At 35.0% G+C, this 26,935-nt stretch overlaps 3 protein-coding genes and 1 pseudogene across 4 annotated transcripts; 2 read left to right on the plus strand and 2 right to left on the minus strand.

Moving 5' to 3' along the window:
* Window positions 1-2,043: 2,043 nt before the first annotated feature.
* On the minus strand, window positions 2,044-3,205 carry LOC148932199 (uncharacterized). The gene has a single exon (XM_089065903.1). It carries the CDS (start codon window positions 3,203-3,205, stop codon window positions 2,186-2,188), a length of 1,020 nt encoding a protein of 339 aa, XP_088922029.1. The 3' UTR covers window positions 2,044-2,185.
* Window positions 3,206-3,964: 759 nt separating this feature from the next.
* LOC125219538 (protein argonaute 1) lies at window positions 3,965-10,828 on the plus strand. The gene is made up of 22 exons (XM_048121549.2): window positions 3,965-4,117; window positions 5,031-5,746; window positions 5,843-6,051; window positions 6,164-6,313; window positions 6,403-6,536; window positions 6,656-6,765; window positions 6,949-7,055; window positions 7,234-7,372; window positions 7,449-7,565; window positions 7,768-7,875; window positions 7,966-8,037; window positions 8,355-8,477; window positions 8,551-8,719; window positions 8,859-9,118; window positions 9,207-9,349; window positions 9,464-9,526; window positions 9,615-9,678; window positions 9,770-9,905; window positions 9,993-10,066; window positions 10,154-10,248; window positions 10,329-10,360; window positions 10,450-10,828. The coding sequence occupies exons 2-22, from the start codon at window positions 5,042-5,044 to the stop codon at window positions 10,662-10,664; spliced, it is 3,225 nt and encodes a 1,074-aa protein (XP_047977506.1). The 5' UTR covers window positions 3,965-4,117; window positions 5,031-5,041; the 3' UTR covers window positions 10,665-10,828.
* A 2,306-nt stretch (window positions 10,829-13,134) lies between these two features.
* Window positions 13,135-17,364, minus strand: LOC125201755 (putative WD repeat-containing protein C17D11.16). The gene is made up of 16 exons (XM_048099993.2): window positions 17,155-17,364; window positions 16,767-16,951; window positions 16,560-16,630; window positions 16,376-16,471; window positions 16,154-16,277; window positions 15,850-15,908; window positions 15,708-15,773; window positions 15,285-15,355; window positions 15,097-15,193; window positions 14,819-14,893; window positions 14,606-14,704; window positions 14,337-14,480; window positions 14,217-14,246; window positions 14,061-14,120; window positions 13,821-13,898; window positions 13,135-13,643 (listed from the first exon to the last, which is right to left on the minus strand). The coding sequence occupies exons 1-16, from the start codon at window positions 17,271-17,273 to the stop codon at window positions 13,557-13,559; spliced, it is 1,461 nt and encodes a 486-aa protein (XP_047955950.1). The 5' UTR covers window positions 17,274-17,364; the 3' UTR covers window positions 13,135-13,556.
* A 3,509-nt stretch (window positions 17,365-20,873) lies between these two features.
* Window positions 20,874-24,066, plus strand: LOC125205197 (pectin acetylesterase 8-like; annotated as a pseudogene). Its single transcript, XR_016135446.1, has 14 exons — window positions 20,874-21,079; window positions 21,183-21,260; window positions 21,538-21,682; window positions 21,772-21,854; window positions 22,005-22,137; window positions 22,283-22,362; window positions 22,450-22,539; window positions 22,634-22,758; window positions 22,847-22,910; window positions 23,027-23,080; window positions 23,174-23,251; window positions 23,361-23,472; window positions 23,597-23,733; window positions 23,850-24,066. The product of XR_016135446.1 is annotated as a pectin acetylesterase 8-like (transcript).
* The last annotated feature ends 2,869 nt before the right edge of the window (window positions 24,067-26,935 follow it).

Genomic DNA, 26,935 nt, shown 5'->3' on the forward strand with positions numbered 1-26,935 from the left:
TTTGTGAGCTTCTCTGTTTTGAAGTTGGGCTTTGTTTTTCATGTAAGAAGCTAGACTCGCAATTCTATTCGTAGAATATATGAAATCATTATTCGCATCTCCATCTCCATTCTCATGACTACTTTGTCCAAGTCGATCTTGAATAAATTCTGCTGGATCACAATAGTTCGAATATGTGCTTCTTTCGTCTTCCACTATCATATTGTGCAAGATTATGCAAGCAATCATTATCTTCCCCATAATATCACGATCCCAAATAAGACATGGACATTTGATAAAAGCAAAACGAGCTTGCAAAACACCAAAAGCTCGTTCAACATCTTTTCGCGCAGACTCTTGATGTCGAGCAAACAACTTGTGCCTCATCGTTTGTGGACCTGGTATAGATTTGACAAACGCCGCCCATTGAGGATATATGCCATCAGTGAGATAATATCCCATATTTTTTTCCTGGCCATTTACTATGTAATTGACCTTCGGTGCTCGACCTTCCAAAATATCATCAAAAACAGGAGATTGATCAAGCACATTAATATCATTTCTCGAACCTGGAGTTCCAAAAAAAGCATGCCATATCCACAAATCTTGAGATGCTACTGCTTCCAAGATGATTGTCGGATTCCCGCTTCTTCCGGCATATTGTCCAGCCCATGCAGTGGGACAATTCTTCCATTCCCAATGCATGCAGTCAATACTACCCAACATGCCTGGAAACCCACGTTGTTCTCCAATATGCAGAAGTCTTGCCAAGTCTTCTTCGGTGGGCTTTCGCAAGTACTCATCGCCGAAGTTAGAGATTACACCTTCAACGAACTTGATGAGAGATTTGCGAATGAGTTGTGCGCTCATTCTCAAATATTCGTCGTGCAAGTCGGCCGCCGCCCCGTAGGCCAACATCCTCATCGCTGCTGTACATTTCTGAATTGCAGACATACCAAGTCGACCGGTAGCATCACGCTTCTGCACAAAAAAGTTGTCGGTGTCGATGAGCTTGTTCATTATTTTTTCGAACAAAGGTTTTCGCATGCGATACCTTGTTCGAAAAATATCTGGAGGATAGATTGGATCTTCAGCAAAGTACTGCTCGAAAATAATATCATGACCCTCTTCGCGTTTCCTTTCAATGTATCTCCTTTTAGCTCTAGCCGTCTGGGTTGTAGGTTGTGAAGGCAAGGTTGTTGGCCAAATAGCTATATCCTCGATTAGTTGATCGAGTTGCTGATTTTGTTCAACAATTTTTTCTTCCCATTCATTGTCTTCAAGAAGATTGAAAGCTTCAAAATTAGAACTTGATGACATTTTTTAGGGAGAGTTGGCTCAATAATCGTGAGAGGATTTGTGTATAATTTTCTTGAAGCATATAAGTAAATATATAGAAGTAATTTGTTGAGCATAGGATTCCACTACTATCATTTGTGATCACATGGGTTGTCCTTGGATTCCACCACCACTTGTGATAGAAAATGACTTGTCATGTAATCATACTTTGATTTTCGTGATCACATGGGTTGTCATTGGATTCCACCCCCACTTGATAGAAAATGACTTGTCATATAGTCACACTTTGATTTTCGTGATCACATGGGTTATCATTGGATTCCACCACCACTTGTGATAGAAAATGCCTTGTCATGTAGCCATACTTTGATTTTCGTGATCACATGGGATGTCATTAGATTCCACCACCATTTGTGATAGAAAATGCCTTGTCATGTAGCCATACTTTGATTTTCGTGATCACATGGGTTATCATTGGATTCCACCACCACTTGTGATAGAAAATGCCTTGTCATGTAGCCATACTTTGATTTTCGTGATCACATGGGATGTCATTAGATTCCACCACCATTTGTGATAGAAAATGCCTTGTCATGTAGCCATACTTTGATTTTCGTGATCACATGGGTTGTCATTGGATTCCACCCCCACTTGATAGAAAATGACTTGTCATATAGTCACACTTTGATTTTCGTGATCACATGGGATGTCATTGGATTCCACCCCCACTTGTAATGTCATGTAGTCATACTTTGATTGAAGGGCTTATCACATAAACTGGAAATTACATAAGCAACATAAATTAAAGATTACATACTAAGCAACAGAAATTGAAGATTACACACTAAGCAACAGAAGTTGAAATTTGCATAATAAGAAACATACATTGAAAACAGATAAACTACGATCAATTCCCAAATAATTCTGCTATTAGATTGCGTTTCAACGTTTCTTCTTCTGGAGTTAAGTCCCTCCTAGCCATCAGCGGAGTAAGGATAGCTGCCTTGATGTTCCGTTCCTGAATATCACTAGCTGCTTTGATCTTCCGTTCTTGAATATCACATTCCCTTTCACGTGTAACTCTCATTTCACGCAGTGCTGCAGTGAAATCATTAGGGATTGTATATGAAGACGTTGCAACTTCTTTGCCTCTTCTTTTAGCCTTACTCTTAGCTTGATCTCTTCCGGTAGGACGCTGCAATGTTGAAGAACGACTCTCAGGAATGGAGTCAATTTGAGGTCCTCCTTCCTCACTAGTCCTCGACCTTTTTGAGCTCCCACGACTTTCTTCAAGACTATCTTCATCTGGCTGGAAACGCGTTGAACCAGTACTATTCAATTTCAATTCCCACTTAGGATTGTATCTCATCACCTCCTCAAACACCTTATGGTGAGTAAATTTTCTCTTACCATACAGTTGTTGAGCGGCTTTCTCAATGTCCTCTTTAGATTGGCCACTTGTAGCTCGATCATGTGCTTTTTTGTATGCAGCAATCCACTTTGTGACATTTGTGTTGAGTCGTTTGTAGCGTTGTCTCAATGACTCTAAACTTCTTTGTTGGCCCATTCCTGGATTTTCTTTTCTTGCTTCCTCATATTGATCAAGAACCTTTTGCCATAGATGGGCATTAGTTTGGTTGGTGCCAACAATTGCATCCCTGCTCACGAAACAATAAGCAGACATTAATGACATGTCTTCTTGCTCACTCCAATCATGTGGAGTGTTTGAAGCACTCAAGTTGGTTGGTGATATGACTTGGCTTGAATGTTGGTTTTGAAATGAATTTTGGAATTGATCAGAATTTGGAAAATCATCAAAACTAGGGAAATAATCTTGAGAAGGATTAAAATTTTGGGAAGGGTTGTAGTTTTGGGAAGGATAGAAATTTGGGGAATCGGAGAATATATTATTCTCATCATCATCCATAGTTAGCAACAAAGTAAGCTTAAAAATATGAAATTTTATCAAACAAGAAGATTATAGGAGGAGGAAAGAGATATTTTTTTTTGTGTGCAAACTATAGCAAATGTGGTCTCTATTTATAGAGGAAGAAAAATTATGAATTTTGATATAATTTTTATAATTTTATAATATTTTATATTAAAGATATATTAATTTAAAAGTATATATATATCAACCAATGAGATTGTGCCATTTGGCACAATCTCATTGGATGATGGAATGGAGACCGCCTGGTTGGTGTTTGGGTGGAGAGAGACCGTGGTCTACTTGAGATTGAGACAATATTATTGATTTTTTATTTTTTTTTTAAAGGTGGGGTGAGGTGGCGGTCGACCCACCCCACCGATAAACATAGTCTAAGAGTTAGCAAATTAAAGTAGCAAAAACTTAATGGCCTATAATCGAATTTATATTTTGGGGCTGAGGTTGAGAAATTAATACGATAATCATTTGGGGTCACAAATGATATCACTTTCCACGCTGTCGTTCCCACCAGTCACCATCTCCAGATCCTCCACGTCGGATGCCACATCATCTGCTGAAAAGCAGTCAACGCCATTCTCATTACACGTCATCATGTCACTGAGCTCCAGTCCAAAAAAACGGATATCTAGGGACTGAGTCGTCATTTCCTATGAGACCAAGCGAGTGGCAATTACGTAATTCCGTCAAACGCTAGCGCCAATTTCCAACCAGCAACCCCACACCTTATTTGCCTTTTTTATCCCTTACTTTTTCTCCACCCTCTCTCTCTCTAATCGTACACACACCCACCCACCCTCTCTCTATATATATACAGTTGTAGTTGCCCTGTGCCTGCTTCGTCGCTGTTTGTGAGAGCTGAAGCTGTTTCCGTGCCGTTTTGTAAGTCTAAAGGTGAGTGTAGCAGAAGATTTTTGTGTTTGTCGATGAAAAAGCCTGCTGCAAATTTTGCTAGGGTTTTGATTCCGTCGTTTGGTGTTGTTTTTGGTGGATCTAGTTGGATCTGGGGTTTTACTCCGTCTGTGTGCAGTTGCTGCTGCTTCACCGTGTGTCTCTCTTTGCTGTGTTATTTCTAGGGTTTATTCCGCCATTGATGATCTGATTTCGTTCGATTTTCGAATGTTCTAGTTGTTTTTGGCGTGTTTTCTCTTTCTAGAAGAAAATTTTAGATCATTCGAAATTCCGTGCAGCAAATTTTGTTTTAAACGACTTTTTAGGGTTCTTCCGGTGTCAGTTTTTCACTGTTTTCCTAAGTTTTTAATTGTGGTGAAGCTTATTTGTTTTCCTGTTTGAGGTATAGCTCGCTTTTGAATTCTCCACTTAGGCCTAGGTCTCTGAACTTTTAGCAGAGTACCACCCGTATGTATAGTGTTTGTCATTCTCAATCGTATTATATGGCTCTGTAAGCTAAAGCAAAGCCTGTGCATGCTGGATTTCGATTGTATTTTTGGTGACTTTCGTGATGATCGTTGCTTTCAGGAATAGTTCGAACTTGTATTGCTAGAAGTTTTGAACTATGTTATGTTGTGTTTTACGCAGTCTCTTTATGTTTTGCATAACTGGAATTTTACACGCTGCTAACTAGTTGGAACTGCTCACTTTCTGTTTTCAACTTGGTGAAATTTTTGTGATGCAAACAAGATAATTTTAAAGATAATCTGGTAGTGTTCTTATGTGGATTATCTAAGGGGGACGTTGGCGGGTGTTTTCCTTCAAGTATTTACTTATATCATGATTATTTTTACTCGTGTTAGATTCTGGTTGTGGTTGATATAAACTTATAATTGTGATGCTTTAATTTATACAGTTGTTTCTACTATGGCAAGAAAGAGGCGAACCGAACTTCCTGGCGGTGAGAGCTCGGAGTCTCAAGAAGGTGCAGGGCGTGGTGGTGCTCAGAACCCACCTGCTCAACAACAACCACAGCCACAGCTACAACAGACACAACAGCAAGGGGGATATCAAGGTGGGGGAAGAGGCTGGGCACCCCAACGTGGGGCCTACGGTGGCCGTGGCGGTGGCAGAACAGCTCCTCAGCAGTATTATGGTGGACCTCCTGACTATCAGCAGGGTCAGGGCCGTGGTGGACAGCAGTATGGTGGTGGTCAGCAACATGGCCGAGGAGGTGCGTCCCGCCGAGGTGCATTTGTAGGTGGCCGAGAGGCGCCTTCTGCTGGTGGTCCATCTCGTCCACCAGCGCCCGAGCTGCACCAAGCTACTCAATCACCACATCAAGCTGTGATGACTAAGCCTGCTTCTTATGGGAGGCCTGTTGAGACATTTCCAGGGGCAAGCTCCTCTACACAGGCACCTGATCCTCCGCAAGTTTCGGAAGTAACTGAACAGATCCAGGATCTCTCTATCCAGCAAGAGGTGGCTCCCGGACGAGATATGCAACCAGCTTCAAGCAAATCTCTGAGATTTCCGATGAGACCTGGCAAAGGTAACTATGGGACAAGGTGTGTGGTGAAAGCCAATCATTTCTTTGCGGAGCTTCCAGACAAGGATTTGCATCAATATGACGTGAGTTGTTCACATGAAATTAATTAATTTCTCTGTGATTTAAGCTCTCTTCCATTACTTTATCAACTGACCCATTCTTCTTTCATTTTGTGAAAGGTCTCAATAACTCCTGAAGTTACATCCCGTGGAGTTAATCGTGCTGTGATGAAGCAGTTAGTTACCTCATATCAGGAATCACATCTGGGTCGTAGGCTTCCTGCCTATGATGGAAGAAAGAGCCTGTATACTGCTGGACCATTACCTTTTGTTTCTAAAGAATTCAAAATAACACTTCTGGATGAAGAAGATGCTCCCGGTGGCGCCAGGTTTTTGTCTCCCTTCTTTTAGACACTCTTTAACATTTTGCCATCTCGTATTTTAGCAGGTGTTAGATTTTTTGGTTCGAACATAACTGTCATTATATTCTGAGAATTGTAGGCGAGAACGAGAATTCAAGGTGGTCATCAAGTTTGCTGCGCGAGCTGACTTGCACCATCTAGGAATGTTTTTACAGGGTAGACAAGCTGATGCACCGCAAGAGGCTCTTCAAGTTTTGGACATTGTTCTTCGTGAACTTCCTACTAGTTCGTATGTTTTTTTTTTCTCATCTGCTATCTTTTCATTTTCAGTTCCTTACTTCTTTATACATCCCCTGTGCTGATTGTTCTTTGCTTTAGGTATACCCCGGTTGGACGTTCTTTCTATGACCCTAGGTTAGGCCAAAGACAACCTCTGGGTGAAGGACTTGAAAGTTGGCGTGGATTTTACCAGAGCATTCGTCCTACTCAGATGGGCCTATCACTGAACATCGGTTAGAATTCTTGATCTGATGTAGACTTTGTTATTCTATTAAATATACTTGTTTATGCTAGTAGTAGGAGTGTAATATTTACATTGATTCTTATCCTTACGATTTACTGTTCTTGACAGATATGTCATCCACTGCATTTATCGAGCCACTCCCAGTTATTGATTTTGTTGCGCAGCTTCTGAATAGGGACGTATCAGCTAGACCATTGTCTGATGCTGACCGTGTGAAGGTTGGTTTTGAATCTTCAGTTTTACTGGATATATTCTTTTGCTACTTGGATATTGCTTAAATAAATGATAGCTTGGGTATGACCATATGATTTTCCAGTATGTGTTTGGATATTATACTTCAATGATGAGTTCCATCGTCCACAATTATACCTTTAGTGCCTTAATAAAAATTATTTTGACAGATCAAGAAAGCCCTTAGAGGAGTAAAGGTGGAGGTTACTCATCGTGGAAACATGCGAAGGAAATACCGTATCTCTGGTTTGACATCACAGGCAACACGTGAGCTAACGTGAGGATCAAATTCCTTTTGTTATTATAATATTATTATATGCTCTATTTCTTTTCACTTTTTTAAGATTGCTGTGCATTGAGTTCATTACATACATGTTTGTTCTTTATACTACTACTAGTATTTAGTGGAGATGGTTTGATTTTTGTTAAATCTAAGCTAAATCTGGTGGTGTCAGATTTCCGGTGGATGAAAGGGGTACAATGAAATCTGTGGTGGAATACTTCCAAGAGACCTACGGATTCGTCATTCAGCACACGCAATGGCCTTGTCTCCAAGTAGGAAATACCCAGAGGCCAAACTACTTGCCCATGGAGGTCTGTCTTTTCTTTGACTCACTATTATTTTTCATGAAATATAAAAGAATGTTGAATTTATAGTTTTGTCATATAGGTATGCAAGATAGTTCAGGGCCAGAGATACTCCAAGAGGTTAAATGAGAGACAGATCACTGCACTACTTAAAGTGACATGCCAGCGTCCTCAGGATAGAGAAAAGGACATTCTTCAGGTTGGTTATGTCATTTATCTCTGTTGCTTTAGTTATTTTTTTATTGCTGATGCAAAATAATCTTGTTTTTTTTACAGAAAAGCACTTAGTTTAGGACACTTGACTCATCAGTTTCTGTTTTGTGTTCATTGTTCTGTGTGATGCTATGGATCTAAGCAAATGACCTTTTTCTCATTCTCTCTTACGTTTGCCATTTGTACAGACTGTTAAACACAACGCCTATGCTAATGACCCTTATGCAAAAGAGTTTGGAATCAACATTAGTAACACGTTGGCACAGGTTGAGGCTCGTGTCCTACCTGCACCCTGGGTAATGAAAATATTTTATTTTTGGACTTTTTAATAGATATCCTTTTTATTTCATGATGAAGACTTTTAATGTTATGTGATCCTGTTACAGCTCAAATATCATGATTCTGGTAGGGAGAAGGACTGTCTTCCTCAAGTTGGGCAGTGGAATATGATGAATAAGGTAAATTGCTTCATTCTTAATTTTTACTATTTGGGTTTTTCAATGGGAAAAAGTATTACTATCATCTTCATTTTAGAATCAAGGCATCATGTAAGAATAAAGTACAAATGGTTTAACTTTCCTTTAGTTCATGTGGTTGATGTTTCACTATTTGCTGCCCGCTTGGCATGCCTAAAGTACATTGGGCATTGTGGTGGGTGGGTTCACGTTGGGTGTTCCTGCTGGGACATTGTTTAATATATATTCATGGCATTTTGAATTAATAAGGCCCTTGTTATAATTGGATTTAACAATTGCAATTGATTGCCAACCTGCAGAGGATGGTTAATGGCGGTGTTGTTAGCAATTGGATCTGCATCAACTTTGCCCGAAATGTTCAAGACAGTGTGGCACATAGCTTCTGTCATGAGCTTGCGCAGATGTGCACCACTTCTGGCATGGTAGAGACAGTTTTTAATATACCCTGTTCCCTCCGCTGTTAACCTGTTTCTAATTTTATTTATTTTCTTGTAGGCATTTAATCCTCAACCTGTCCTACCTGTCTTGAGTGGTCGCCCTGATCAGGTGGAAAGAGTTTTGAAAGCTAGGTTTCATGATGTGATGACTAAACTGCAGCCACACAATAAGAAGGAGCTTGACTTACTAATTGTTATATTACCCGACAATAATGGCTCTCTATACGGTACTGTATAATTAATTCCTCAAATATGTGAAAATCTTATCAATGGAAACTATATATTTAGATTTTTAAGGAATTATCTTAGGTTTCTACTGTTCATGCAATATGTAGACCTGATAATTTGATATCTTATTTCTTTTAGGTGATCTAAAGCGTATATGTGAGACAGATCTGGGTATTGTCTCTCAATGTTGTCTACAGAAGCATGTTTACAGGATGAGCAAACAATATCTTGCCAATGTTTCTCTTAAGATAAATGTCAAAGTTGGTGGTAGGAACACTGTTCTGGTTGATGCAATTTCCAGGCGTATACCGCTTGTGAGCGACGCCCCTACAATTATTTTTGGTGCGGATGTTACACATCCACATCCCGGCGAGGATTCTAGCCCATCAATTGCTGCTGTAAGTTCTTTTTCTTTATGGATAGATGTATTGTATCCTTTGTGCATGCTTTTATTTATAGCTGTATACTTTCTTGACATTGTTTCAGGTTGTGGCTTCTCAAGATTGGCCTGAGGTCACAAAATATGCTGGCTTGGTTTGTGCACAAGCCCATAGGCAGGAGCTAATTCAGGACCTGTACAAAACTTGGCACGACCCACAAAGAGGGACTATGCACGGTGGCATGATAAAGTATGTTAATGATTTAGTTTTCAAACTGTTTTTTCATTATATTTTGATAAGCTGTCTATTATACAGTATATGCAAACAACTATATGTCTAAGATGTCATACTTCTGTAAATCAGGGAACTGCTTATTTCATTCCGCAAAGCAACAGGCCAGAAACCTCAGCGTATAATCTTCTATAGGTAATACCTTCATCCAAATTTTACTTTTTAGGTGCGATTTTCTGCTGCTGCTTCCTCCTCGACATCTCATAGATTAATTCATGTGTAGGGATGGAGTAAGTGAGGGACAGTTCTATCAAGTTCTGCTTTACGAACTTGATGCCATACGTAAGGTAATGATTCCTACTTTGGTTTTGTCATTTGGAATAGATCTACACTTTGATAATTAATACAAATTCTGTAATGATGTTCATACTCATTCAGGCATGCGCGTCTCTGGAGCCAAACTATCAGCCTACTGTTACCTTTGTGGTGGTTCAAAAACGTCATCACACTCGTCTCTTTGCTAATAACCATCACGACAAGCATTCAGTTGACAGAAGTGGCAATATTTTGCCTGGTACAGTTTTTATGTGATTCGTTGCTATTTTTTTTCTTTTATTTGGTGGCTGGAGTCCCCTGATATATTTTGTTATGAATATTGTAGGTACTGTTGTTGATTCCAAGATCTGCCATCCCACTGAATTCGACTTCTACCTTTGCAGTCATGCTGGGATTCAGGTTCCGTCATATGCCTTGTCTTAAATTTCTATATCTTGTAGTATTATTATTCTGTGCTCTTACATTTGCAATTCTATGAAATCACAGGGAACGAGCCGTCCTGCCCACTACCATGTCTTGTGGGATGAGAATAAGTTTTCAGCCGATGCTCTACAGTCTCTTACTAATAACCTTTGCTACACGTGAGTTTCTTCGTTAATTGCTTGTGAGGTTTTTTCTCGTATTATTTATCTGGTTTAACTTTTGATTTCATGATCTGCAGATATGCAAGATGTACTAGATCTGTTTCAATCGGTATGTGTTTGATGTCAATGCTTTATTTTCTTGATTCCAATTTGTTACTCTTATCTTTACTTAATAATTTGAATATTGGCTTTTGTCAGTACCTCCTGCATACTATGCCCATTTGGCTGCTTTCCGTGCTCGTTTCTACATGGAGCCTGAAACGTCGGACAGTGGTTCTATGACGAGTAGTGCAGTTACCGGTCGTGGTGGAGGTGCCGGGGCAAGGGCTACTAGGGTTCCCGGGGCAAATGCTGCTGTGAGGCCCCTTCCACAGCTCAGGGAGAATGTTAAAAGAGTTATGTTCTATTGTTGAGCGATTACTTTGGCTCAATACCTATCTTATTTTTATTTTGGTGAGTTATGTTTTTATGATATACTTATACCTTTGTTGGGTGTGGATGACTGCTACTGTTTCGGTTACATTTGTGGTTGTGTTATTGCAATATTCGAATATTTGACATTTGAGTTTTTGATTAAGTTGTGATTTACGTTTTTTTTACTATTGTTATTAGTGCATGCCTTAACATACAAAAACAAAAATATTTTAAGATCATTTTTTTCTTTGATGGCTACTCTATTTTTGGAATTAATTCTCTCTGAATATAAAATTGCATCTAAGGATTTATTCTCCCTAAACCCAATTAAATTAAGTCATTTGTTTATTTAATAATAAACAAAATATCTAATTACTATTACTTTATATTTTATCACATGTTTTACACTTTATTCATTTCTCCTACTTTATTGTCTTTTGCTTTTCAATATAATTTATTAACTTCCATATCCAAATGTTATGTCTAAACTTAGTTGGAACGTAAAGTCTTATAGTATGCAACCGGTTCAATAAAAAATTTCTACTCACTCCGTTCCTATAAATAGAAATTTTTGAATTGATATAGGTTTTAATAAAAAATTAGTAAAGTGATAGAGATGGAAAGAAAAGTGTAATAATGAAAAATAGATCTTACCTCTTTAGAGAGAGAGAAATTTTCAAATTACAAAATTTTTATAGATGACAAATAAAAAAAAAGAAATAATTTTTATTTTTAAGAGACAAGAAATATTATTGAATGTTAAAATCTAATTTTCCTATATTTGTAGATCCAGGTGAGGAATAAATATTGTACAAGGCGTAGTTTTTCCCTTTTCTTTTACTTTTCTAAATTTATTTATTTATTGTGTAGTAATTGTTGATTTTTAGTTTGGTGGATGCGCTGTTGGTGCTACTTCATACTCATAATTTGCGATGAAGGATACTTAAATTACAATATGACCCCTAACTTTTAGTACATCATTTCGACTTAAATTACGAAACTACTTTAATATATGGATGTGACCCCCAACATTTCCAATTTTTGTTAATTGTAATTACCAAACTACCCCAAAAAGGGGTTATTACAATGTGACACCCTTGGACCAATCTTAAATGTCAAATATCTTTAATTTATATAGGAGTATATTTGATGTTACATTGAAATTAAGAAGGATTTATCAATTCTTTTATTTTTGGAATATTGGTCCCTAAATCATGAACTTTACCTAAAATTTAAAATTTTCGATGAATTCTAAAATTAGTTTAAAATATCATAAATTTTGCACTTTGTTTGGTATTTCTCATGGCATGTCAATCATCATATTACTAACTTACGAGTTTTTTTTTTTTTTTTTTTTTTAATCATGCTTGACATAATTAAATCAATGTTGTTTTCTACGTGACCTTTTATCCTAGTACTTGTTATAAACTTAAAAAAGTGGTTTAAAATACTATAAAACGTATCATGATTGCCCGCATAAAATAAGATTTTGATGAAAATATCTTATTTGGGGAAGTTTTGGAAATACCAAACAAAGTGCAAAGTTTATGATATTTTAGACTAATTTTAAAGTTCGTGGCAACTGCCAAATTTTGGCAAAGTTTATGGTTTAAGACTGATATCCCTTTATTTTTCATTTCTCAATTTATAACATTAATTGATTGAAGTGTCAGTTATTAATTTCCATTCACAACTCAGTTCATGTAATTTCTAGTTCTCGTTTGACATAATTTATACATTTATTTGTGGTTTTTACAATTTTTATTGCTTTGAATTTATTAAATTTCACTACAAGAAGTTATTCTTTTACTCCATTTGTTTCATAAAAATATCTATATCTAGAACAACATAGATTATAATATTAATGCACAATTAGTAAAATAAGAGAGAGAAAAAGAGACAAAAATAATTAAAATATTACTCCATCCGTCCCACATTTTGAGTCACTTAATGGCTCGGGTTTTAAGAAAGAGTTGAAGTGTGTAATAAATGAAGTGAGATGATAGAGTGTGTATTAAATGAAGTGAGATGATGAAGTTGATTGAAGGTGGGTCCCTTTTGACTTTTGATTTTTGTTTTGATTTATTTTAATGTAGATAATGACATTTTTATGTAATTTTGATGAAGAATGAGGTAAAATTGTATAACCAAATATGGAAAATTCTAAAAGTGACTCTTAAACTGGGACGAACTTTTATTGCAAAAAGCGACTCTTAATCTGGGACGGAGAGAGTATTAGTGAATAATGAGCTTAACCCATTAACGAAAAAAGGTTAACAAAATTAAGAGCTATGAGATGGACCAAAATTGAAAATGACCAATTTTATAGGAAGGAGCAAGTATTGTATTAAATAATAATAATGCTGATAGTCCGAGTGATCATTGAATAAACTAGTAAAAATTGTTACGGTTGGAATGAAAGGAATTTCAGTGAAAGAAAGAGAACTATTTAACTTAAGTGTATGAATATATAAGTAAAAAACCATTAATTTGAATATATATCAATCTAAAAAACATAAATAAAGAAGAGATGGAATATCCTAACTCCATCTCTCTTTTGTGCATAATCCAAGAAACATGAGTTTAGTAGTCATTTTTCCAAGATATTACACAGATAATCATTCTCAAGCAATCTTTGTCAAACAGTTCAACCAACACCATCCTAAACAACTAACAAAACTTCATGCTATGCGAACTATTTTCTAGCAGTAGGAGATCTCAAAAAACGGTGCACCTGTGTGTCGTAAGAGCATTTTATGCCGTTGCGAGTTAGAAGCTCACACATTTCCCTAGCCTTGCAAAATTTCACCCTGCGTTTCTAATCACATCAACCCTCAATCTGCACATAAATCATCACATTTGTTGATATCGATCAAGTTCCAATTTATGTTTCAAGAGCTCGGAGGGGGAGGCTTGGATCGGGCCGCATATTTCCCATATCTTCTAGAAACCTCAGCATCAGATAATATATCCCACATCTGCAACAAGAGATGAAAACAATTGTTTAGTCGTTGAAAAACAATTGCCACGAAAATCTACCACTAGATCACTGGATATAAATTGTTCAGTCATTAAAAACATGAAAGGAGTAAAAACGAGTACTCCTAAACAAGAAAAAATAATACGCGCACGGATTTTTAAAACAAATCACCAACCTGCAATTTTCCCTTAGAACCTCCAACGGCCAGTGTAAAAGGACAATCTACAGAGAATGAAATGGAAAACACGGCACCCTGAAACAGCATTCAAGGAAAACCGATGGTCAATCTAACTCGTATAAGTGTGACACGTATATTTGTAAGCAGAAGGAACCAATCAATAGAAGAAAACCTCAGCTTCATATACGACAAATTAACATGCATATTAACGAACACAATTCAAGGAAATTAGCATACAGCTTTCGGATTGTTGGAAGCAATACATGACGGCTCGCTTGACAAATCCCAGAGCTTAACCTGAGGAGACAGGTCCAAGCAGATGAATCATTTGAATCTCTATAGCAAACACACTATAGAGTGGAGACAAATAAATTGATAGAAATAGGAGAATACCATCTTATCCATTGAGCCAGTAGCAAGAAGCTGTATGAACACAACCCCCGAATTCAGTTCAGAAATATTGTATAGTGATTAACATCTAAAGTATTCTATGATGAAGATAAAATCACATACATTTGGAACTAAGCTATTATATGTGATTGCACAAACTGCTTTGTCATGCGCATGGAGAGTGAAACGTGGCTTGGGCTGAGATGACGGATCAGAGCTAGCATTACGGATATCAAAGCCAGAAACCATGCCATTTTCCAGACTGACCTGAAAAAAACAATTGAACGAGAAATTTCATGCTCAGGGATTTCCATTCTGAAAAAAAAACTGAATAGGCTATACGCATCTACAGCCATAAAATAGTTGAAATTGGAGAAAGCTAAATCACAAACCACAAATGAGTACTCTGTGTGTGGATCCCATGCCACACTCTCAACATCAGCAGCTACAGACCACTTAAATCCACTATGTTCAGGTTGCCGGCCATCTTTCTGCAATGCATAATAAAGCTCATCGATATAGATATAATACTCCTACAATTAACATAAACTGAGAGTAACAAATTAAGAAGTTATCTTGAACTTTAGAAAGACAAGCCTGCCTACCATAACCACAGTGTGATCAAAAGATCCACTGAGAAGAACTTGCGGTGCAAAATGATTCCACGCAACTGATTGAACCTGTGAAAAATCGCATCACATCATTGAACACAAACTGCAAAAAAGAAATTTCTGCTGGAATATCAGATCATCATATGTTCGGTAAGCCTATAGGTGTAATTCGGTTGATTTTCCTCAACTAAATAATTAACAGGTGAACTGATACAAAATTTAACACAGCTACAATAAATTTTGTTACGAAGAACACAATAATTCAGCCTTGCCTTGTCTGTATGGTGATCCAAAGTCAGGTTACAAGTTTCAGTTGCCACATCCCAGATTTTAACCAATTTGTCTGCACTTGCACTTGCAAGAATATTCCTGAATAAACCCACAGCATAAGAAAATAAACCGCTACATTCCGATTTCTCTGGTGCATGATATGTAAAACAATATAAAACTTCCCACATACCTATACTCCTTGTTCCAAGCAAGTCCAAGAACTGAATCTGTGTGGCTGCCATCCTTATATTTAATAGATTTCTAATAAAAAGACAGAGAGAAGGAGCAAGTTATATGGCACGTCGTCAGGCTACCAGGAAAAATAATCATCAACATATCCCTTGGTTTTACTCTTTCAAGTTAAACAAGAGATACTCCTTGCCAAGTATAACAAAATGACCACTCGGGATAAAAAAAAACTATTCATGTCTTGACAACCTTAGTGTGATAGAAGGAACGAGTACTGGAATTTTCATTATTGCATACAAATACAGCAGGCGATAAAATGTATAACCTTTTTGGTGCCAGGAACATGCTGTATTTATAAAAATAGTAGTATGTGAAATATACAACACTTAAATCTGTATTAAGGTGCAACTGGAAAAAGAACAACCTTCTTTCCTTTTTTCTTCTTTTCCGCAACGCCACCTAATGTAGCAGATGGCTGGACTTCATCCATCTAACAGAATCAAATTTGGAGGTTATTTTAACCAAAAACAACATTACCTCATAGACAAGGAGAAAAGACAACATACTATATCAAGGTCCCATATCTCAATAGCTGGTTCCATTGACCCAACCGCAATGAAGTTTCCTACAACAAGAAATATGACCAATATTTTTTATTTATCTGGGCGATGGCATGCATATAAGGAGAGAACCATTTAGAAATTCACTACGCGTGCTTCATCACTGAGTAAAAGATAAATATATCCAAACAGGTAAAGGGATATGAGCACTGGAATGACATCATGGTGTACATACATTACACAAGACTTCCATCATTAACAAAGAAACTGTAAGATGCCAACGGATAAAAAACACCTGCAATCTTATTACCTTTTTCTCCACCTTTGATGGGACAATCAAGCCAAGCTGTGCAAAGGGGAAACGCTGGAATGACAACATCATGGTGTACATACATGTTTGAATTAACATCTGAAGGGTCTTCCAATATCCAAACCTGTTTCAAATGTCATTCAAATAGTTAGTGACTGGATTATATTGAAATCAAAGAGCATCTAAATTTTTCATGAATTTTTCGACAAACAAACCACATGCCTCGAGATGGCTGACATCATCCTCATTCCTGGCACACACTATGATACCATCCTCTGGTTTTATGGTCATATCCTCTTCCTCTTCAGAGTCTTCATCCTGAATGCATTATAGAGATTCACCAATCAAACGGTTGCCAACATGTACAATAGCGCACAGCAATTTATATCATATAAAGGCAACTTACACCATCCTTCAAATAAGGGTCCATTTTGTTACTTGCATAGTATAAGTTGGAAGATCCAAACAGCTCAGCACCTGATGTCAATACAAACCCGAGGGATTCATTCAGTATCAAATAAACAATTAGGAAGATACATCATTTGACAATTGGCAAGAGATTGATATATCAATACAAAAACAGAGGAGTCATTCAGTATCAATCAAAACACACCATCATCTTCTTCATCATAATTATCCATGTCTAGCTCCTTCAGTGCTTCTGTCAAGCTGTCGGCCTCCGGGTTTCCAGTCTTGATAGCTTTTCCAAGTGCATTAGCAGCAGATAATGCATTAGAAAGATCATCATCTTGACCGAGCTCATCCTCACTCATATCCTCATCATATTCACTCCCTTCGCTGCAAAAATCAAACGAAACAAGAATTTACATACCACATGTAATAAAGCTTAAATTTTTATACTACTTGCTTCACTATGTCTTCAAACTATGCCCTTCCATGTATCAATTAAATGTTTTCCCCAAATTCAAAGTATTAATCATTCAATAAAGATAAAATAGCGATTTGGGGCTTAACCAAATAGAGGGAAGAGATGAACTAACCGAGTATCCAAAAGGCCACTCTTTACCATCTCTTCGATTTCTTCTTTGGAAGGAGGGTCTGCTGCGGTGGGTACTGAATTAGCGAATCCTTTCGGAACCCAGGAGATTGCAGCAATCATTGTTGATAGCGTTGGCCGGAGAAAAAGCGGCGACAGAAGATGAGAAGAAAAGCGGCGGTTCTGATTTAGGGATTCTTCCTGGTTTTGATTATATGTATTTCTTTTTAAACCTTAACTCATTTTATTTAATGTTGAATTATGTAAATTTGGGCTATTGATTTAATTTATTTAATAGTACTAGTAATGACCATAATCACAATTGAACAGATTAACGATGAAATCGAAAAGAGGGAGTATTAATAACTATTTAGTATGTTGTATTTTAATCTAGTACCATCTAGTATGTTGCATCTTAATCTCATAAACAGAATTATTTTAATCAAATAAATCGCCTATTTCTACACATTTAGTAATACAACTATTTATTGAAATCCTTATTTAACATAATATTACATCTTTTTGAAAGAAAAAAGGTTAATATCAACCAAGATTTAAAAAATAATTAATATCATTCATAGATAGCAGTTATTGGAAGCGAGTCAAATATTATTGGATAGAGAATGATATACGTAGATCTACTTATTTAGTTGGTGCATTTTTATTTGTCTGGTTCAATTCCCAATCAAATTGTTCCATCGGTTGATCGACGATTTGGAGCCATCAATAATAGAATCAAAGCTAGTACTCCCTCCGTTTCGCCATAGTTGAGTCATTTTTTCATTTCGAGAAGTTTCTTCATAGTTGAGTCATTTTTATATATGGTAACTTTTTTCTCTCTCTTACTTTACTCTATCTTACTTTACTCTCTCTATTTTATTCACTTTATACTTTATTCTCTCTACCTTTTCCTCTCTCTTATTTTTTATCTATTCATTTAACACATCCAATATTCATTTTTAAAACTCTGTGTCGAAAAGTTTCGCTTCAACTATGGTGAAACGGAGGTAGTATTGTTTAAGGTTTGGTACTGAATAACAGAAATTAATTGTGGATATATTAATCCTTAATCCCTCTGTCCTCTAAGATTGACAAAGTTGTTAATACGGGTTTTAGTCTGGAATTAGTATGGTGAAAGAGATATAGGAAAAAATAAGAAAAAGAGAAAAAAGTAGCGGAAATAATGTTAGTGAATTATGGAGTCTACATTATTATTGGTGTGTGTTTGTTCAAAACTTTTCTTTTTTAGACTTCATCAAATTTTGAGGGATGATCCAAAATAGAAAAAATAATTTTTTTTTGGGACTGGTGGAGTTTTTATCTTGCAAGAAAATTAGAAATTTGTTTGGGACTTATGTATAAGTGGGCTAAAATTGAACAAGTCTCATTGATAGATTATGAAAAAAAACACAAGTTGAAAATGGAAAATGTTAGGATTGAAGTTGAGGGCATGTATTCTTGCTTCAACATAAAGCAAGTAGCTAAAAACGGCCCGATTCTCACTTTTGTTGTCGAACAGCGACAGGAAGTTGAAGCAAACGAGAAGGGCGTCAGGCATTATGAAGTTTTTTACGAGACGGCACGGGTTGAAGTGCAATCAGTGGCGGACCTACACACATTGGGGGAGCGGCTTTAGCCCCTAATGAATTCATTTTTTTAATTATTTTCTACTATAAAGTTCTAAAATTTATTCATATTCTATACACATCATTATATAAAAGCCCCTATTAATAATCTTATTTACCTACAAATTTATTTTTAAGGTAGAATTTGAGAATTTAGCCCTTACTCCCAGAGACGAAGCCAGAAAATTTTCGTTGGGGGGCCCATATCTTAAATCTTTTTCGATGTTAGTGTCACCTAAGGATGCTACAATATAGGTGAAAGAGAGTTGTAAGAACTAAGAAATATAGTTTGAATGTGACAAAAATATTTGAGAATGCATCATAATAAATGCTAAATAATTAATCTACAGTAATATTTTTCAAGAATAAAATGATAGGAGTAGTTTTTAGTTAAATTTAATATTATGATATTATTACATATTTAATCTCATCAAAATCTAAAAATATTTATTTGAAAAATAATAATCTACATTTTCATTTTTTATTCGATAAGTCAATATGTAGAATATTTTATTCATCACATAATATAAATCTATAACATAGATTTTTGTAAATAATAGTACTATTTTGCAAAAAATAAAATTGCAAAACTAAAAAAAACCAAGTTTTACTATACAAATAAAAATATAGGATAAATTATTTCATTACATAATATAAATCCATTTCGTACACAAAATAATAGTACTAGTATTAAAAAGGAATATTTTGTAAAGAATTAAAAATTTTGAAATTGATAAACAAAAATATTGAATGAAACAGAAAAACAAATAATAATAGGCACATTATTAAATAGAAACGGGAAAGTGAGAGCCCTGATCGAACTCGCGACCTCAACTACAGAAGCCTGCATGCTCAACCAACTAAGCTAGCACAGAATTATACATTGAATGTCGGTAGTAATGGTATAACAATGTGAAATGTTGAGGGGCCCAGGGACCCCCAGGCCCCAATGTGCCTTCGTCGCTGCTTACTCCAGTTCATTTTTGCGTCCGCCACTGAGTGCAATGCATTTGTGGCCTTTTCAATTTCAAAGGTTATTGTGTCCTTAATCACAATAGTTTGTAGAAGAAATACCATCTCAAATTCTCAATACATAAACTATTACAAGGGCAAATTTCTCTTACAATGCCATTTTTTTCTATTTTTTTTTCTTTACCAGTTTTATTCATGACCTTTTTGTATGATTGATCTTCGTACATAATAATTGAGAGTACTAAGATCAATTTGCAAACGGTACATAATAAGTGAAATATGATCGATTAATTCGTAAAGGGGTACATAATATTAATAATTGATCCTTCAAATATGATTGATCTTAAAACTAGGAAATGCAAACCTTGTTCATTTGAATGATTATAGACAAAAATAGATGTTAGCTATCGTTTCAATAATTCTTCTCCGTCAGCATTCAACATCTTTGAATGATTAAATTCAGCTAAACTAAAACTAGGAAAAAGGTATGGGCTTTGTCATCAACCATCAATCTTTGAATAGATTGAACTAGAGCTAAACTAGGAAATATGTATGGGGTGAAGCATGTTCATTGTCAGCGTATCTTAAATAAATTCAACAAATTCTATACTAGGAAATGCAATTCAATGAATTGGTTATGCTACCTAACCAAACTTAACTATTCTTGAATATCTTACTTTCCTCTTTATTTTGCAATGCATCCTGATTTGGGGCTCAATCGGAAGATCATTATGATGCAAGAAATGAACTCTTTGCTGACTGAAGTTAGTGTAATGGACAAGAATTAGTATATATGCAATAGCTGATGTGTAGTATATAGGAGTATGTTTTTGTGGTGTGTTGTTTCCTAATCTTACTTGGATATATACTATTCCATTGTTAGTATCTCAATTTTACATAATAATTAATCAATCCGAAGATCAATATCTAATTAAATCTCCATTCAATCACTAATACTCTGTCCACAAAAAATATCTTTGAATAAGTTGAAGTAAAGCTAAACAAGGAAATAGGTATGGCCATCTTTGAAAAGTTAGAAGTAAAGCTAAACTAGGAAATAGGTATGGGTGAAGCATGGGCATTGTCCTGAATAAATTCCCCAAAATGAATTCAATGATTTAACCAAACATGACAAAAATAGACGTTGCCAGTTTCCCTCCATTTCAGAATATCTATAACTCCACCATTTGCCCTAACACTCTTCACTTCACTCCTCCCTCTCCTCTCTGATTGTGCTTTCATGATTTGATTTGAAGTTCTTCCTTCTAAAGCTTCATTTTTCTGGCGCAGATCTGCTTGTTCATTCCCACCACTTTTCATCTACTTCAACATGTAAGTTGATGAGCTGTGCTTCAACTCTATCTCTGAATTTTAATTATGATCGAATTCGAGCCCATTACAATGTGCTATTCATATGATTTTTCTCTCTCTACAGAAAATATCGCCTCTGTTTTTCGTTTCTCTCTGCATCTCAGAATAACTTCTTCAATCGTCAAGCATCTCCATAAATCAGGTAATTCTATTCCAAAATACATCATTATAAGGGATCCAATTGCAATTTTCAGCTACACTTCTACTGCATCTTTGGAGGTGAATTCTCTCCACAATTCAAAGTTGCACATTTGATTATTTCCTTCAAATTCAACTTCTAGAGTATTATTATTTTCATCACTACAGTTAAATTGTTTCCTTCTAATAATAAACCTGCTTATTTCTGCAAATTTTACTACTATTAACTTAACAGTTCTCCCTATCAGATAGTTTAACTAAGTTCTTTTTTTTCATGAAAGATGGGTAGCATTAACCACAACCAACTCACGCTCTCCATATGGTTACTTTATGTGCTCGTCTTCATCGTATCTCAAGTGGACGCTCAAAACGCTCCCCAACAACTGAATGTGACATTCATTACGGATGCCATAACAAAAGGGGCTGGTAAAAGTTCTACTACTTTCCAAGAATTTATTTATTACTACTCCTATTTCTCTAGATATGATTTAATGATAAACAATTTAATTGGATAGTCTGCTTGGATGGATCCCCTGGAGCCTACTATTTTATCAAGGGATTCGGAGATGGAATCAACAGTTGGATGATTTTTCTACCGGTCAGCCCTCAAACTAATACTAGTATATAAGAGAGTATCCCTAAATATTTCATCTTAATCTTTTTTTTTTTTTTCCTACATATATGTGTATGCTATGATATTTTAGTTGTGTTATTTGATTAGTTTAAAGATTTACATTTTTCATATTAGGGAGGAGCATGGTGTGGTACAAAGGGAGGATGCCTCTATAGAAGCAACACAAATTTCGGGTCCACCAAAAATCTTCCTCCTTTATATTTACCTTTGGTTGCTTGCCAAAGTCCCAACAAAACAATAAATCCAGGTAATAAGAAATCACATCTATATATGAATTAAATAGTTGAGTTCACATGAATGAATTCTATGTTTGTACGTGGTTGAGTTATTATAAAATTTTATCTCTGTTTGTAACAATAAATTTCATAATAATTGGTTGATTTTTGTTTCAGATTTTTATAACTGGAATATTGTTTTGATCCAATACTGTGATGGGGCATTATTTATGGCAGATGTTGAAGCCGTTAATCCGGTATGTCTATGACAATTTAATTATCTTTGTTTCATAAGATCAAATAGTCAAAAACTTGTTATAATTACAATTCTTATTTATTTTTAGGAAACAAATCTCCATCTAAGAGGCCGGAGAATCTTCACATCTGTAATTGAAGAGCTCATAAGTACTCAAGGAATGAGTAGTGCTGAAAATGTATGATTTATTCTAACCTGATTACTATTATTACTCAATATTAATTAGTCATTTAATCATAGCATAACAAGTGTGTTGGTGATTTTGTTGACAGGCTTTACTCATAGGAAACTCGGCAGGTGGGTTGGCGACGATCCTAAATTGTGATCTTTTCCATTCTTTCCTACCCGGTGCCTGTCGTGTAAAATGCATTTCAGATTCTGGCTTCTTTATTCGAGCGTAAGATTCAAATGAAAATTTAATAAGAACTTCCATTAAAGTTTGTTATTGAACACTTAACTATATATTTTTGTGTTTGAACCAATAGGGAACATCTCAGTGGAGCTCAGGACAATGCCACAGACTACTTTCGCAAAGTAGTTTTATTTCATGTAAGGATTTTTGTGTATTTTATAATAATTACTATAATTCTAAAAATTAGTACTTTCCATGTTATAGTTTCATCTCACATTAACATGATCGACTTAACATCAATTCTTTTCTTCAGGAATTAGCCCAATTTCTACCGGAGTCATGCACACAAAGACTTGCTCCAGAATTGGTTAAATGGATATACATACACTTATATAAAGTTGATTCTGTCATTATTATATTTCAAACATGACTAATTAATTGTTTTCTTTTAAAATCTCAGTGTTTTTTCCCGGAAAATGTGGTCAATGATATCCGGACGCCATTGTTTTTGCTAAACTCGGATTTTGACAGATATCAAGTAAGTTCTGTTTACATTTATATTATTCTTCCTATGTCCTACAGTTAAGCTTCTTTGGGTTAATTCCTTTTCAAAATAATAATTATATTTTATTTGTGTAATTTTTCAGATAACGACATACATAGCACCGAATTCGCCTAACGAAGTGGGTTGAAATAATTGCACTACAGAATTTAGCAAGCTTTCAAGTTGCACAGAAAATCAACAACATATCATAATGGGTAATCCAAATTCATAATAATTATTGTTATTACTATTTCTATTTCCAATTAAAACTACTAATAGTTCATAAATTTTATTTTTCGATTGATTTTGTCCTCCATAATCCTTTGAATTTAATCATAGATTTTCATACCACGTTTCTGGAAACATTGGAGAAACTAAATGATAATCCATCAAGAGGATTATTCATCACATCATGCTATGAGCATGATTTTATTTACAAACAGTATTGGCAAGGAACACCCACTTTGCAAAATAAGGTAAGTTTTATGATTTTATTTGCCTTTTATGTCTCAAATAGTGGACTCATTTTAATTTATATCATGAAATAAATTATTCCATTTTTATGATAATTTTTGTTTTTTTTTTATTACAGACAATTCAACAAGCTGTGGGTGATTGGTATTTCGATAGAAGTAGTGTTGTACTCGTTGACACTCAAAATTTATATCCAATTAATTGCAATGTAACAGTTTGAATCCATTTCATGCACAACACTAAAATGCATTAATTTGTAAATTCTGTCGGTTATTTTATGTTATGCTAAATTATCTGACTTTCATCATATAACTCTTAAATGCATTGATTTGTAAGTTTCGTCGGTTAAATTATGTTGTGATAACTTATCTATCTTTCGTCAGATGACTCTATATAAACTTCATAAACAAAAAAAATGAAGAGGCTATAAACCAATTAAAATATGACTCCCCAATTCAAGCCAATATTTCTGATCTTAGGTTTTTATATATTAAGTGTTGTCACTGTAGGAGGTTATGATCCCACAGGCCCAGAATGTTATAAAAATTTGGCACAAGAATGTTTTGGTCCATTTTACCGTGAAATGTGCGAAGATGCAAATGCTTCTATAGACATTTCGGATAAATGTTGCGGCTACTTTATCTTCACACTTAACTATGACTGCTTCTTTAACGTCCTTGTTAAACAAGTTGTGGATAGGCACCTTTGCGACGATAAGCTAGGTGCTGGCAGGGGTACAATCATTTGGGACAAGTGTTATAGCGGCCCAATGCTGTAATATGTACACTACATATATATATATATATATATATATAGCGGCTGTTGAAAATAAAAATACATATGATGTTATAATATCACATCTTCTAATTCTAGTATATAATTGTCAACTTACTTTTATCGAGGTTATTTAGTAATTTTGTAGTATGAGTTTAAGCAATGCTATAAACAACATACCAAACACAATCAAAATAATCTCAACAATTTCACAGATAATATTATCATAGGTTTACTTATCTAAGTTGAGGCGCATTGACTTCAATCCAGTTTATATACTAGTATGTTTCGAAAAATCCTAGTACCTGTATTTCAAACCAGTTCATGGAGATAATGATTTAATTCAAATATGTAGCTGCAGAAACTGATATTGGAACACTATACTATTGTTATTGAGCTTAGCACAATTTTTAACGAACAATCTGATGTTTAAAAAAATATAGATGAGGTTAGAGTTTATTAATGCAACCAATAGAGTGATCAAAGTTACTAGTTGAAGCCATTTTGAGTTCATCACATGATTATGTTGGAAAATGTGGTCAATGATATCCGGACACCATTGTTTTTGCTAAACTCGGATTTTGAGAAATATCAAGTAAGTTCTATTTACATTTATATTATTCTTCCTATGTCCTACAGTTAAGCTTCTTTTTGTTAATTCTTTTTCAAAATAATAATTATATTTTATTTGTGTAATTTTTCAGATAACGACATACATAGCACCGAATTCGCCTAACGAAGTGGGCTGGAATAATTGCACGAGCAAGCTTTCAAGTTGCACAGAAAATCAACTAAGTATCATAATGGGTAATCTAAACTCATTATTATTATTGTTATTATTATTTCAATTTCCAATTAAAACTACTAATAGTTCATAAATTTTATTTTTTGATTGATTTTATCCTCCATAATCCTTTGAATTTAATCACAGATTTTCAGACCTCGTTTCTGGAAACATTGGGGAAACTAGATGATAATCCATCAAGAGGATTATCCATCACTTCTTCCTATATCCATGATTTTATTTACCGTCCAACCAATTGGCAAAGAATACCGACTTTGCAAAATATATAAGACAAGTTTTATAATTTTATTTGCACTTATATCACAAACAATGAATTCACATTTTGATATATATTACGAATTAAATTATTCAACTTTTATGATATCTTTTGTTTTTTATTACAGACAGTTCAACAAGCCTTGGGTGATTGGTATTTCGAAAGGAGTAGTGTTCGCCTTATCGACACTCAAAATTTACATCCAATTAACTGCCCGATGTAGTATAAATCCATTAAGTTTATCTATTTTATCATTGTAAGTATATTTAAATTTATGTTTAAGAAAAATGTTATCTATCAAGTTAATATGTTATATGGGTGTAATTCAACTTATTTTATCAATATCAGTATTATTTTAGCATATCTTCTGCAATCAAGTCATTGAGCATTTTATAAACTCCTATTCAAGTTTTCTTTGCGATTCTTTCTTAAGTCGAACTGCAGTCTGCATAGGAATTGGATTTTGTATTTAATAGGAGATTTGTTTAGCTAATAAATTTCACTTGGTTGATATTTTGTATTGAATCTGTTAAAGATAATAAATTTCACTTACTTCTCATTAGTAATAACAGCAATAGATGCATTAATTTGTAAGTTTCGTCGGTTAAATTATGTTATGATAAATCATCTAACTTCCATCATGTACTAACTCTACACAATACTTAAATGCATTAATTTGTAAATGTCGCCGGTTATTATGTTGTGATAAATTATCTATTTTCATCAAATAACACTATATAAGCAACAAGATGGAGAGGCTTAAAACTAAGTAAAACATGACTCCTCAATCCAAGACAATTATTTTGATCCTAGGTTTTCATATATTAAGTATTCTCACTGAAGGATTGGATTATCAAGATCCAGAATGTTATAAGGTTTTGCCTCCGGATTGTTTGGATACATTTAACCATGAAATGTGCGAAGATGCAACTGCTTCAGTAGACATTTCGGATAAATGTTGCGGCTTTTTTATCTTCACACTTAACGCTGGTTGCTACTTTTACCAACTTGTTAAACAAGTTGTGGATAAGCACCTTTGCGACGATAAGCAAGCTGCTGTCAGGGGTGAAATCATTTGGGACAAGTGCTATGGCTCCCCAATGCTGTAATATGTACACTACATATAGCGGTTGTTGAAAATAAAAATACATATGATGTTACAATATCACATCTTCTAATTATGCTACTCCATATAATTGTCAACTTACTTTTATCAAGGTTATTTAGTAATTTTGTATGAGTTTAAGCAATGCTATAAACAACATACCAAACACAATCAAAATAATCACAATTTCACAGATAATATTATAGGTTTACTTATATAAGTAACCATGGATACCAAACCAAATACACACTAAGTTGAGGTGCA

Source organism: Salvia hispanica, chromosome 2 (genome assembly GCF_029641045.1).
Source record: "Salvia hispanica isolate PSC_SH4W2 chromosome 2, Shi_PSC_v1, whole genome shotgun sequence".
Lineage (NCBI taxonomy): Eukaryota > Viridiplantae > Streptophyta > Magnoliopsida > Lamiales > Lamiaceae > Salvia > Salvia hispanica.